Source organism: Manacus candei, unplaced genomic scaffold (genome assembly GCF_025592945.1).
Source record: "Manacus candei isolate 608988 ecotype Guabito, Panama unplaced genomic scaffold, ASM2559294v1 h1tg000084l, whole genome shotgun sequence".
In the NCBI taxonomy this organism is placed as follows: domain Eukaryota; kingdom Metazoa; phylum Chordata; class Aves; order Passeriformes; family Pipridae; genus Manacus; species Manacus candei.
This window is the reverse complement of record NW_026138132.1, coordinates 3,983,397-3,995,611: the sequence shown is the minus strand read 5'-3', so window position 1 is coordinate 3,995,611 and position 12,215 is coordinate 3,983,397. Positions and strand designations below refer to the sequence as shown.

General features: G+C 48.5%; 1 protein-coding gene across 3 annotated transcripts in view; it reads right to left on the bottom strand.

Moving 5' to 3' along the window:
- The window catches only part of LOC127481990 (tetraspanin-15-like), a 42,651-nt gene extending 30,707 nt beyond the window's left edge, over positions 1 to 11,944 (bottom strand). For 2 of the 3 annotated variants that reach the window (XM_051811918.1, XM_051811917.1), the window contains exons 1-2: positions 11,669 to 11,944; positions 1,905 to 2,090 (exon numbers count right to left, since the gene is read on the bottom strand). In XM_051811918.1, the coding sequence (XP_051667878.1) occupies positions 1,905 to 2,090; positions 11,669 to 11,755 (273 nt within the window). In that variant the 5' untranslated portion in view covers positions 11,756 to 11,944. The remainder of the gene's footprint in view (positions 1 to 1,904; positions 2,091 to 11,668) is intronic. The other variant, XM_051811919.1, reaches the window with a different exon arrangement.
- Positions 11,945 to 12,215: the final 271 nt, after the last annotated feature.

The window sequence follows — 12,215 nt, the reverse complement described above, 5'->3', positions numbered from 1 at the left end:
ATAAATATATAAATATATAAATATATAAATATATAAATATATAAATATATAAATATATAAATGTGTGGGTTAAATATTTTATCTATTTTGATATACTATTTTTGTATTTACCATTCTACAGTTTATATGTTTATATTTTAGATCTATGTTTATAAGAGTTTTATATTTATATTTATAAAACTATAAAATATATAAATATTGTAATATTAAAAAGATCTAAATAGAAAATATAAACCAAAAATATATATTTACATTTTTATAGTTGTGTATTTTCTATTTATACATTTTGATATTTTCTTTTTATATTTTCTATTTATACATTTCTATTTTATATTTTTATATTTTACATTTACAGTTTATATTTTTCTGTTACAGTTTATTCACTAAATCCATGGGATGGACTCACCCTGGAGAGCTCCATCCAGGACTGTCTCCCATGGGATGGACCCCATGGCAAGAGGGGAAGACTCCAACTCCTCTCCCTGAGCAGCAGCAGAAACAACAACTGCCCGTGACCCCCGTTCCCATCTCCTGCACTGCTGGGGGAGGAGGTTGAGTTTTGAAGGAAGGAGGGGTGGGGGGAGGATGTTTTTAGGATTATTTTACTTCTCACTCTTTTGCTCTGATCCTGTCTGTAATAAATTCCATTAATATCCCCACTCTGAGTCTGTTTTGCCCGTGATGGTGATCAGTCAGTGACCTCTCCCAGCTCTTATCTCAACTCCTGAGTCCTTCCCTGTTGGTTTTTCTCTCTCCTCTGTCCAGCTGCAGAGGGAGAATGAGAGAGTTGCTGCAGTGGGTACCTGGCATCTGGCCAGGGTTAACCCACTAACTTAGTAATCATTTTTCCTCCAAAGCTGAGTTTATGTTGGTGTGGAGAACATTTCACTTGCTTTTTTTGTCTACCTGCTGTCCAAGCTCCTGAGTGTCATGTTCCTCCTTTTGGTTGATCCCAAGGCAGGAGAAGCACTTCCAATTCCTGATAACACTTCTCTTTCTGTCTTAATGCCCCTGAATCCCCATTAATCCTGATTCCACAACTCAGAGTGGATTTGGAAGTGGAAAACTGACACATCAGAGGGTGGGAATTATCCCTCTGGTGACAGAAATCTGAGCTCGTTTGTGTTTCACAGCTTGCTGGACAAATCAAATCTTCAGTGGGCACAGCTGAGGAAATGAAATAATCCTAATCCTGCCTCTGTGGGTTGGGATTTTCTCCCTGTGGATTTCAGCAGCTTCATTCCTGCCATGGGGAATAACCCACACATAATAGGAGTTTTGTCCCCTCTGAATGGAGGGAATGGCCCAAAATTCCCCTTCTAAACCCCCTGTCTGGAGGCAGAGGTGTCACCCCTCGAGGAGCTGCAGGGAAGGTGCTCAACACACCAACAAAGCCCTGGAAAGCAGGTTGGAAGTGAACAGCTTTGCCCTAAAGTCCTGGATCTCTTCCAGTTTGGACTTCCAAGGTAATTTTTCCCTTTGCTTACAACTCCCTTGTGGAAGGAAACAAAGCTGTTTTCTCTTGGCATCATCACAGGTAAAATCAACTCAACAGTGGAGATCTTGCTCCACCAGAGGTGGGATCTCAGCCCTCAGAATAATCCCCTTGTCATCCCAGGAGGAAAGACCAGCATGTTGGGAAGGATTCAGCCACGGAAAACAGGGAAATTGGCTGTTTTACACACAACTGAAATAGGAAATGAGGGTATTTTACACACAACTTAAATCCACCCTCTCCCCACTCCCTCTCCACCAATTCCTGGCTGAGCTGAGAATACGGAGAAGCAACACCAGGCAGGATTTAAATCCAGAAAGGGCTTTAAAACCACACAGAGTCATGGTGAGGATTCAGGATACACCTGTTTTCCTCCCTGAGACCCTCCAGCCCACCCCAAGGGTCTCACCGTCTTCAGCAGTGTCCGGTTGTCCCGGAGGCTCCCCACCATTCCCACAAAGGACACCACGAACATGGTGACTCCCAGCAGAAGCAGGATCACGGCTGGAGCCAGGAAAATCCCTTCCAGGGTCTTGTGCTTCTGCCTCTCCACCTCAGCATAAATCCCAATGCACAGGATCACCAGGCCCAGGATCTGCACAGGAGGCACGGAACGGGATTCACTCCCAGTGGGAAAAAAGAAAAGGTTTGATGGGAGAGGTGAAGGTGGGAGATGTCCAAGGACAACCTAGAGAGCTTTAGGATGTTCAGCATCCAATCCCAAACCCACAGAGCTTTGGGATGTTCAACATCCAATCCCCGCTCGCCCTCTTCCCACACCCCAGCCCCCAATAAACCCGAGCTCAGAGCAAAACCCCCAATAAACCCGAGCTCAGAGCAGTGCCCCCAATTAAACCTGAGCTCATTGTACCACCCCCAATAAACCTGAGCTCAGTGTACCACCCACAACTAAACCCGAGCTCAGTGGACCGCCCCCAATTAAACCTGAGCTCAGAGCACCACCCCCAATTAAACCTGAGCTCATTGTACCACCCCCAATTAAACCCGAGCTCAGAGCACCGCCCCCAGTTAAACCCGAGCTCAGTTCGCCATCACAAAGCGCTTTTGATCCCTGGATGAAAAGCACCACAAAAATCCCGATGGATTATTTCTGACAGCCTCCCTCCCCCTCCAACGAACCAGCCCTAATTGACAAGGAGAGTCTAACGACGCCGGGTTACAACCGGGCTCCAAAAGTGCTCTGTGCGTCCCCTCAGCTCGTTCAGCATCAAAGCCCGCGCCGTTATCCCGAGGGACTGGCGCTGTCAGGAGCTGTTCCATCGCCCCGGGCGAGCGGCTGCTCAGCTGGCCCCGAGCTGACGCCTCACAAAGGCAGAGAGGAAACCGAGGAGCTCCCAGAGCCTTTTTCATCCTCCTTTTCCAGCCCTTTCCCATCCCAGATCACAGCGAGAGAATCCTGGGGGAAACCTGCCTGGCCACAGACAAAAACCTGCATCTCCAAACAGGAGAAAAATACTCCTTTCTGCTCCTTTTTCACTCCTTTCCCCCTTCTTTTCCCCCTCCTTTTCCTCCTCCTTCTCCCCTTTCTCCCTTCTTTTCCATTTCCTTTCCCCCTCCCTTTTCCCCTTCCTTTCTCACTACTTTCCCCACTCCTTTCCACTCCCTTCCCCTTCCTTTTCCCACTCCTTTTTCACTTTCCCCCCTTCTTTTCCATTCCCTTTTCCTCTTCCTTTCTCACTACTTTTCCCACTCCCTTCCACTCCCTTCCCTTCCTTTCCTACTCCTTCTTCACTCTTTTCCCCCTCCTTTTCCCCTTCCTTTTCCCCATCCTTTTCCATTCCCTTTTCCTTTCTCTTTTCCATTCTCTTTTCTCCTTCCTTTCTCACTACCTTTCCCACTCCATTTCCGCTCCATTTTCACTCTTTCCCCTTTCCTTTTCCCCCTCCTTTTCCATTCCCTTTTCTCTTCCCTTTTCCATTCCCTTTTCCTCTTCCTTTATCACTGCTTTTCCCACTCCTTTTCTACTCCCTTCCCTTCCTTTTCCCCCTGCTTTTTCACTCTTTTCCCCCTCCTTTTCCATTTTTTCCACTCCTTTTCCATCACTTTCACCTTCATTGCTCCTAATGAGTTTCCACAAACTCTTCCTGCTAATTCACACCAACAATTTGATCCTTAATTTTCATGTACAACTCCTGGTTTTTTTGGGGGGGTTGAGTTTTTCCTTCTCCACCTGGCCACTATTTCTGGTGTGTTTTTTTCACTATTTCATGTCATCAATCACTGTTTGTTCCAGGCTCCATCTCAGCTATAAAGGAACCAAAATCTCTCAAAACCTGACATTTAGACCTGTGATATTTTACAGACACTTTGATTATTTGAAACTAAACAGGCAGAAACTAAACAGACAAGGCTCATTAATGATAACAGGCTTTTAATCACAGTTTCATCTTTAGACTGTATTTTAAGCCTCGCTTTGGTGCCTTGGGATTAGGTTTGATTTCATGTTTATCCCTTTTACCATGTCCCAGGAAATACATTTGGCTCTGGAGGTGGGGGGATCCAATAATACCCACCAGGCATCCCCCACTAATCCCAAACATTCCTCCACGTGCCAATCAGAGCCACTTTCCCTGCTTTAATTAATCCACCTGTGAGCAGAGGGAGGGAAGGGCACGGAGCAAACCCAGGAGGGGGTTCAAGGGCTGGAGCCTTGAGAGGCTGAGGAAGGAGCTTGTTTGGGATGAGGAAGGAGCCCCTTTGAGATGGGCTTCCCCTGCCAGCAGGGGAGGGAAACCCAGAAGGGTTTTCCTTGTCCATTGCTTCAAAATTGCTTTTGCAGGGCTGAAAAGCATCTTTGGGAAATGGAAAGCCTGTGGAATGTGTGAGGCTGCTGCACATCCCTGCACATCTCTGGGGCCTGATGGGATTCAGCCAAGGATCCACAAGGAGCTGCTGATGTCATGGCAAAAGCTCTCTCAGTGATTTTTGAGGGATCCTGGGAATCCAGGAAGGTCCCAGCTGACTGGAAGCTGGGGAAGGTTGTCCTGATTTTCAAGAAGGACAAGAAGGAGGACCCAGGAAACTCCAGGCCTGTGAGTGTCGCTTCAATGCCTTGGAAAGTTGTGGAGAAGATTATTCTGGGAGGGCTTGGAAAACACTTGGAAGACACCTCAGTCCCTGGTCACAGCCAGCACGGCTTCGGGACAGGAAAGTCCTGCTAATCCAACGTGATTTCCTTCAGCTCTCCCAGGTCCCCAGTTCCTCACCCAGCTCTTCCCTTGCTGTCAGAGAAATGCCTGGAGAGGAAAAGCAGCATCTTTGTTATCCTGCTAAGAGACAAAGTTGGAGCAAAACAGCTTTGGGAAAGGTGGGGAAGGGCTCCAGTAGCTCCTCAGTGCAGTTCCAGCTGCCTGGGCAGGGGCAGAGGAGGGGCAGGGACTGAGCTCTGCTCTGGGGGGACCAGGGACAGCAGCCAGGGAAGGGCTGGAGCTGTGTCAGGGCAGGCTCAGGTTGGATCCCAGGCAAAGGTTCTTCCCCCAGAGGCTGGTTGGGCACTGCCCAGGCTCCCCAGGGCAGTGGGCACAGCCCATCTCTACACCTCACCAGCTAAAAAAACACATGTCAATTAAAAAAATAAGGAGTTGTTTCTACTGAAAGCAGCTTCAGGCACAAAAAAAGCCTCCTGCAAAGCAACTCACACCTCGAGGCAGGGAATAGATATCCTGGAAATTCTCTCAGCAAGGCAGATTGCAAAGGAAGGCAGAATATAATGAGTCTTGGAAGGATGAGCAGGGAATAACATTGCAGGATGGGCAGCAGAGGGATTTGGATGTGGAGAAAGAGAAGTGTTCCCTGAAAAGCAGCGTTTCTGTGAGAAAAAATAGCTGGACTTGGAGCAAACCAGCAGCATCAAAGCCTTTGCCAGGACCTGTGGTGCTACAAAGGGAATAATTAATCCTTTACTTCTCCAAAATCTGATCATCCCAACCATCTTTGGCAGGATTTGAGCATGGAAAAGTCTCCCCCCATCTCCTAGCAAAGCCTGGGTGTCCTGGTTTTCATCACTGGGATTCTCGGGGGGTGGGGGGATGTTTTTGCCACGAATTCCTTCAGCACAGATATTTTGGAGTCCTGGCATCACAACCCTTTTCCTCCCCCCTCCACACTCGATGACAGAAGGAAGTTTGCCGATAAATCCTCTGTAGTTAAACGTTAATTACCCGCTGATCACCTAAATAGGGTGGAAATGCCAGGAGAGAAAGCTGGGAATTGCCACCGGTCCGAGAGAGAAAAAGGAAATCTGCATTTTCCCTCTAACAAGAGAGTGATTATCCCATTTCTGCATTAGAACAGCCCTGGGATGGAACAATCATCACCGCGGCGTCCTGCACCAATTCTCTTTATAAACCGGGTTTTAAACTTGGACTTTAATTCCAGCCCTGTGTGATTTTAGTGCTTCCTGGAGCTGAGAGTGGGCAGGGGATGGAGAAGGTGCCCCAAGATGTCCAAGCTCCCCTCCCACCCCACAAACGACCCCCTGGGAGGTGCTCCCACCCCTCCCTATCATGTTCCTGGGCATCTAAAATTACAAACTTGAATTTCTCAGCTTGCTGTGACAGACCCTTCCCCACAGGCAGAATTTTAACCCTCAGCTGAACCTTTTCCAGGGGAGCTGGGAAGACCTGCCAGGCCAGGCTGTTCCACGGTGGGATGAGGCTTTTGTGCAGCTCCCTCTGACACCAAGAAGCAAAACAACTGTCAGAGCAGAAACAGGGAAGTTCAGCCCTTGGGAGGTTGTTACAAACCTGCCAATTTAAGGAGCTTTTCTCCAGCTGCTGAGGAGCTACTGGAGCCCTTCCCCACCTTTGCAGCCCTTTCCCAAAGCTGTTTTGCTCCAACTTTGTCTCTTAGCAGGATAACAAAGATGCTGTTTTTTCCTCTCCAGCCATTTCTCTGACAGTAAGGGAAGAGCTGGATGAGGAACTGGGGATCTGGGAGAGCTAAAGGTGGGAATTCTTGGTGGAAATCACTGTCCCACTGGTGCCAGAGTCATTTAAAGACCTGAGAGTGGGATGAAAGGCAATTAATGGGCAGAAAATAACACACAGCTCTGCTGCTGCTGGCAGGGTTTGGGTGGTGCCAGAGGGGTGGGTTGAGCTCACAGCCCACCCAGGGGTGAGTCAGGGAGTTTGGGAAGCTCTCCTGGAGTCACTCTGGGGTTGGTTTTTGCTCCTCCATCCTTGCACGACTTGGCTCCAGCTCAGAGGCACCACTCGATGCTACAAGGGTTGTGCACAGTCCTATCCTGTCCTAAAAATCCCAGAATCCCAGAGTCATCCAGGTTGGAAAAGACCTCCAGGATCATCAAGTCCACCCTGTGCCTGATTCCCACCATCCCACCCAGCCCAGAGCTCTGAGTGCCACGGCCAGGCCTGCCTTGGACACCCCCAGGGGTGGGGACTCCAAACCTCCCTGGGCAGCCCCTGCCAAGGCCAGAACACCCTTTCCAGGAAGAAATTCCATCCCATGGAGCCACCTCCTCTCTCAGGGGAGGTTGGGACACTGAGTCCTTGGGTCATGGGGTAGATCCATAGGCTCCTTTGGGTTGGAAAAGCCCTCCAAGGTCACTGAGTTCACTGCCAAGGCACCACTGACCCATGTCCCCAAGTGCCACATCCACAGGGGTGTTAAATTCCCTCAGGGATGGGGACTCCACCACTGGAGTTTGACAACCCTTTCCAGGAAGGAATTTCCCCAGTATCCAACCTGACCCTCCCCTGGCGCAGCCTGAGGCCGTTCCCTCTCCTCCTGTCCCTGGTTCCCTGGGAGCAGAGCCTGACCCCCCCGGCTCCCCCCTCCTGTCAGGGGGTTGCAGAGCCAGAAGGTCCCCCCTGAGCCTCCTTTTCTCCAGGCTGAGCCCCCCCAGCTCCCTCAGCCCCTCCTGCTGCTCCAGCCCCACAGCTTGAGGCCACTTTCCACTGCACACCCAGGAGGTGCCACATCCCCCTCGTCCCCGAAGGCCCCAAGTGACAAAACTGACCCTCAGCCACAAGAGAACAAACAGGAACCACAAACTCAGGGGGATCAAACCAGCACAGCCTCAGATCCTGCCAAGGTCCAGTCCCCAGAAGTGGCTTTTTCCAGAGGGAATGGCACTAACTGGATGAGTCAACGCCGTGTTAACACGAGGCAGTGATTCCTCCTCGCTCAGGGACACCCAAAGTCACGACCACGGCGCCTTTGAGCCCACACAGACGGTGAGTCAGAGAAGAGGTCCATGAGGAGCTCGGGGAACGGGGCAGCACTTCACTCTCCAGCCAAGGTGACCAAAAGTGCAAAAATAAAGGGCAAAATTTAATTTTCAAAGCCTCATCTCACAGCAGTGTCGTCCTCCCCACCTTTTGAAGGCTTCAAATTAACAACAGGGCGCTGCTGCTCCTCCTCAGGGGGATTCTAAGTGGCTTTTTAATATTTATTTTTTTATTTTCCATCCTTTGGGAAACGATGAGACTCTTCCCGCCGGTGGGTTCACCAGGATGCCCCCAAAATGCCTCAGAAAATGTGATTTAGAGAGGGCTGGATGGTTTTAGTCATTGAAAGTAGAATCTTGGGATCAATAACACTATGATTAACTATGTCATATAAAGCTCAACTGCCAACAGTGCATAGAAATGTGAAAAATAGGCTTTTACAAGGGTCAATTAAAATATCTTTTCTCAATTTTATGGGAAAAGTAAGAAAAGGAAGGAAGGCTTCCTCTGTGCAAAGGAAACTCCAGGTCTTTGCTCCACTGAATCCTCAATGAGGATTAAAACCTCCTGTATAAAACCAGCCCATGATGCCCAAACCTCTCTGCCCTTGGCTCCAAGTCTGGTTTAAAGCCACTCTCAGGCTCATCCCTTGCTCCTTCAGGGATTTTTCCAGCTGTAACCAAGGCACTGGGAAGGATTTAGAGGATCTAAATCCATGTTTTTGCAGGCTGGGACAACCCTTTGATGGATCTCCCCCTAAAGCTCCTCAATCCTTTGTGGGGAACCAACTCCACTCTTATTCCACTGAATTTTAGCTCAGGAAATTTCAAATCCTTCATGAAATCCAAGCTCCTCCACAATCTTTTTTTTCTGGAATGCATTTTTCCAAGGACAAACCGGCCTGTCACGGCTCGTTAACGAAGCTTTGAGGGCTTGGACAGCTCCAGGGAATTAATTTGGTGCAAATGAGGCCAGAAATAGGTCAAGCTGAAAGGCTCCCTGGAGCTGCACAATCCCTGTGGATTCCCTGGAGCAGGATCCCTATGGAAGGACCATCCCAGGGCTGAAGGCAGGCAGGGTGGGAGCGATTCAAAGTGCCTTTCTTTCCTACTTATTTTCCATTCTTTAGGAAATTATGAGTCTCTTCTCACCCCACTGAGCCCCCCAAAATTCCTCAGCAACTAATAAACATTTAGAAATTAAATTATCCCATCACTAATCCATGTTTCAAAGCACAGCCCCAACTTTAGGTGCAGATTATTTTCTATTTTTGGGGAAATTATGAGTCTCTTCTTGCTGGTGGATTCACCCCACTGAGCCCCTTAAAATTCCTCAGCAATTAATAAACGTTTAGAAATTAAATTATCCCATTGTTAATCCATATTCCAAAGCACAGCTCCAACTTGGGGTGCAGGTTAATTAGGATTAAATCCTCCTCCCAGCCTCTCCAGCAGGTCAAAGGCATCTGGGGAAACCTCAAAACAAGGGGAATTTGGCCCTTGAGAGAGACCAAAACCTCAGGTTTCCCCACAGATTCATTTTGCAGCCAAAAGTTGCTTGTAAAATATTGTAAAATATTGTAAAACCAGCTAGAAATGGGGAGAGAAACTGGATTTTTGGGGCTTTTTGGGTGCAGAGCAGGAATCTGGCCATGCTGCAGGAGATCCTCGGATCTCCTCGCCCCTCAGGACCTTCCTACCCATCACACCACGAGGAAATCAGGGAGATATTCTCCAAAAAACCCCTTTTTTGGTTATTAATGGTGAGCCCTGCCCTTTCCAAGGAGTTAGATCATTTAAACAATAAATAAATATGGAAATAAAACACATTTTCAAGCCCTGCTTGCCCCCACACCCTCCCTGGGCACCTGCACAGGGATTTCTGTGCAATTAGACACACACACCCAGCAAGGCCACGAGGGTTATCTAACCCTCAGGAGGAAATATTTGTAAATAGAGTCAGGATTATGTAAGATTGAGCCTAAAAAAAAAATCACTTTATATCTCCTGAGACCCTAAAAGGATGTGGGATTTCTTGCTTCCTCTTCCCCTGCTCTGACACTTTGCACATCCCAGGTGCAGGGAAGTCCTGACCATAGTTCAGTAACTCAAAACTGCTTAAAATCAGGTTTATTTTTAACTTTTAAAATTATAAAAGTGGATAAAACCTCCCCTTCCTTCATGTCTGAGATGGGCAGGGGGGATCTGACCATGCCATGGGGTGAAAATACTAAATTTCTTTGGTTTTTAAGCTCCAAATGTGACTGACGGCCCCAAAAGATTTCCAGGAGCAGTTCTGGGGCAGGAAAATCCCAGGGATGAGCTTTAAAAGCCACCAAAACCCACGATTTCACCAAAAATTGCCAGTTTTGGACCCAACCAGCACTGAGCACGAGGGGCTTTGCTGCACCGGGATCTGATGGTTTGGAAGGGGAAATTTGGGCTTTGAAAAGCCAAATCCAACCCATGAGGGGGAAATTCAGAAAATCCAACCCATGGGGGGGGGGGGGCGGAATTCAGAAAATCCAACCCAAATCCAAACCATGAGGGGGAAATTCAGAAAATCCAACCCACAGTGGGGGAAATTCAGACACTGAAAAGCCAAATCCAACCCATGAGGGGGAAATTTGGACACTGAAAAGCCAAATCCAACCCATGAGGGGAAATTTGGAAAATCCAGCACACAGGAGGGGGGATCTGGACACTGCAAATCCCAATCAAACCCATGGGGTGGGGGGAAAATTTGGGAAAATCCAACTCGTGGGGGGGGGGAAATTCAGAAAATCCAACCCAAATCCAACCCATGAGGGGGAAATTCAGAAAATCCAACCCATGGGGGGGGGAAATTTAGGAAATCCAACCCACAGTGGGGGAAATTCAGACACTGAAAAGCCAAATCCAACCCATGAGGGGGAAATTTGGAAAATCCAGCACACAGGAGGGGGGATCTGGACACTGCAAATCCAAATAAAACCCATGTGGAAAGGGGGTAAATTTGGAAAATCCAACCCACAGTGGGAGAAATTTGGACACTGAAAAGCCAAATCCAACCCCTGAGGGGGAAATTCAGAAAATCCAACCCATGGTGGGGGGGGGGGAAATTCAGAAAATCCAACCCAAATCCAAACCATGAGGGGGAAATTCAGAAAATCCAACCCAGGGTGGGGGGAAATTTAGAAAATCCAACCCACAGTGGGGGAAATTCGGACACTGAAAAGCCAAATCCAACCCATGCGGGAGGGGGGAAAATTTGGGAAATCCAACCCATGGGGGAGGGGGAAATTCAGAAAATCCAACCCAAATCCAAACCATGAGGGGGAAATTTAGAAAATCCAACCCACAGTGGGGGAAATTCAGACACTGAAAAGCCAAATCCAAACCATGAGGGGGGAATTTGGACACTGAAAAGCCAAATCCAACCCATGATGGGGAAATTTGGAAAATCCAGCACACAGGAGGTGTGCTGCAAATCCAAATCAAACCCATGGGGCGGGGGGGAAATTTGGGAAATCCAACCCATGGTGGGGGAGATTTGGACACTGAAAAGCCAAATCCAACCCATGAGGGGGAAATTCAGAAAATCCAACCCATGGGGGGGAGGGGGGAGAATTCAGAAAATCCAACCCACAGTGGGGGAAATTCAGACACTGAAAAGCCAAATCCAACCTATGAGGGGGAAATTTGGACACTGAAAAGCCAAATCCAACCCACAGTGGGGCAAATTTGGACACTGAAAAGCCAAATCCAACCCATGAGGGGCAAATTTGGAAAATCCAACACACAGGAGGGAGAATCTGGACACTGCAAATCCCAATCAAACCCATGGGGGAGGGGGAAATTCAGAAAATCCAACCCACAGTGGGGGAAATTTGGACACTGAAAAGCCAAATCCAACCCACGGGGGGGGGATATTTGGGGGAGGAGAACCCCGGGAACGATGGAAAAGGAACCGGAGCACCTACCGAGAAGAGCGTGGAGTAGGTGGAGAGGGCAAATTTGATGCTGTAGTAATAGAGGTGGGAATTCTGGCACTGGGAATCCTGGGCCATCTCTGGAGCTCCTTCCTGGCCGGTTCCTGAGGAAAAATCATGCACAGAAAGAAGGCTTGAACTTGAACTGCTCGTTCCAACTTCCGCCTGGCAGGAGCCGGAGCAACCAGGGGGAAGGAACAGGTTTAACCCTTTGCTGAGCTGGGGTTTTCCTGCTACAGCAAAGCTCGGCTTAAGCTGGGGTTTAGATCAATTCCTACCCCAAAAATTGGTGGATGTCGAACAAATCTTTAACGGGGAATGTGTTGCAATCCCGGTGAGGTGAAACAGGGTTGAAATCCTGCAGCTCCCAGGAGTGATTCCACAGCAGCAGAGGGGGAAGTGGAAGCCCCAAATCTGGGAAAAACAGGGGAAAATTCCCCACAGGAGATCGGTGGGAGCCCAGAATTGTCCAGAGTCACCTGTAGTGCCTTGCTGTGGGTGCAACACCTGTGAGGAGGAAGGAGGAGTGAGAAGTTAC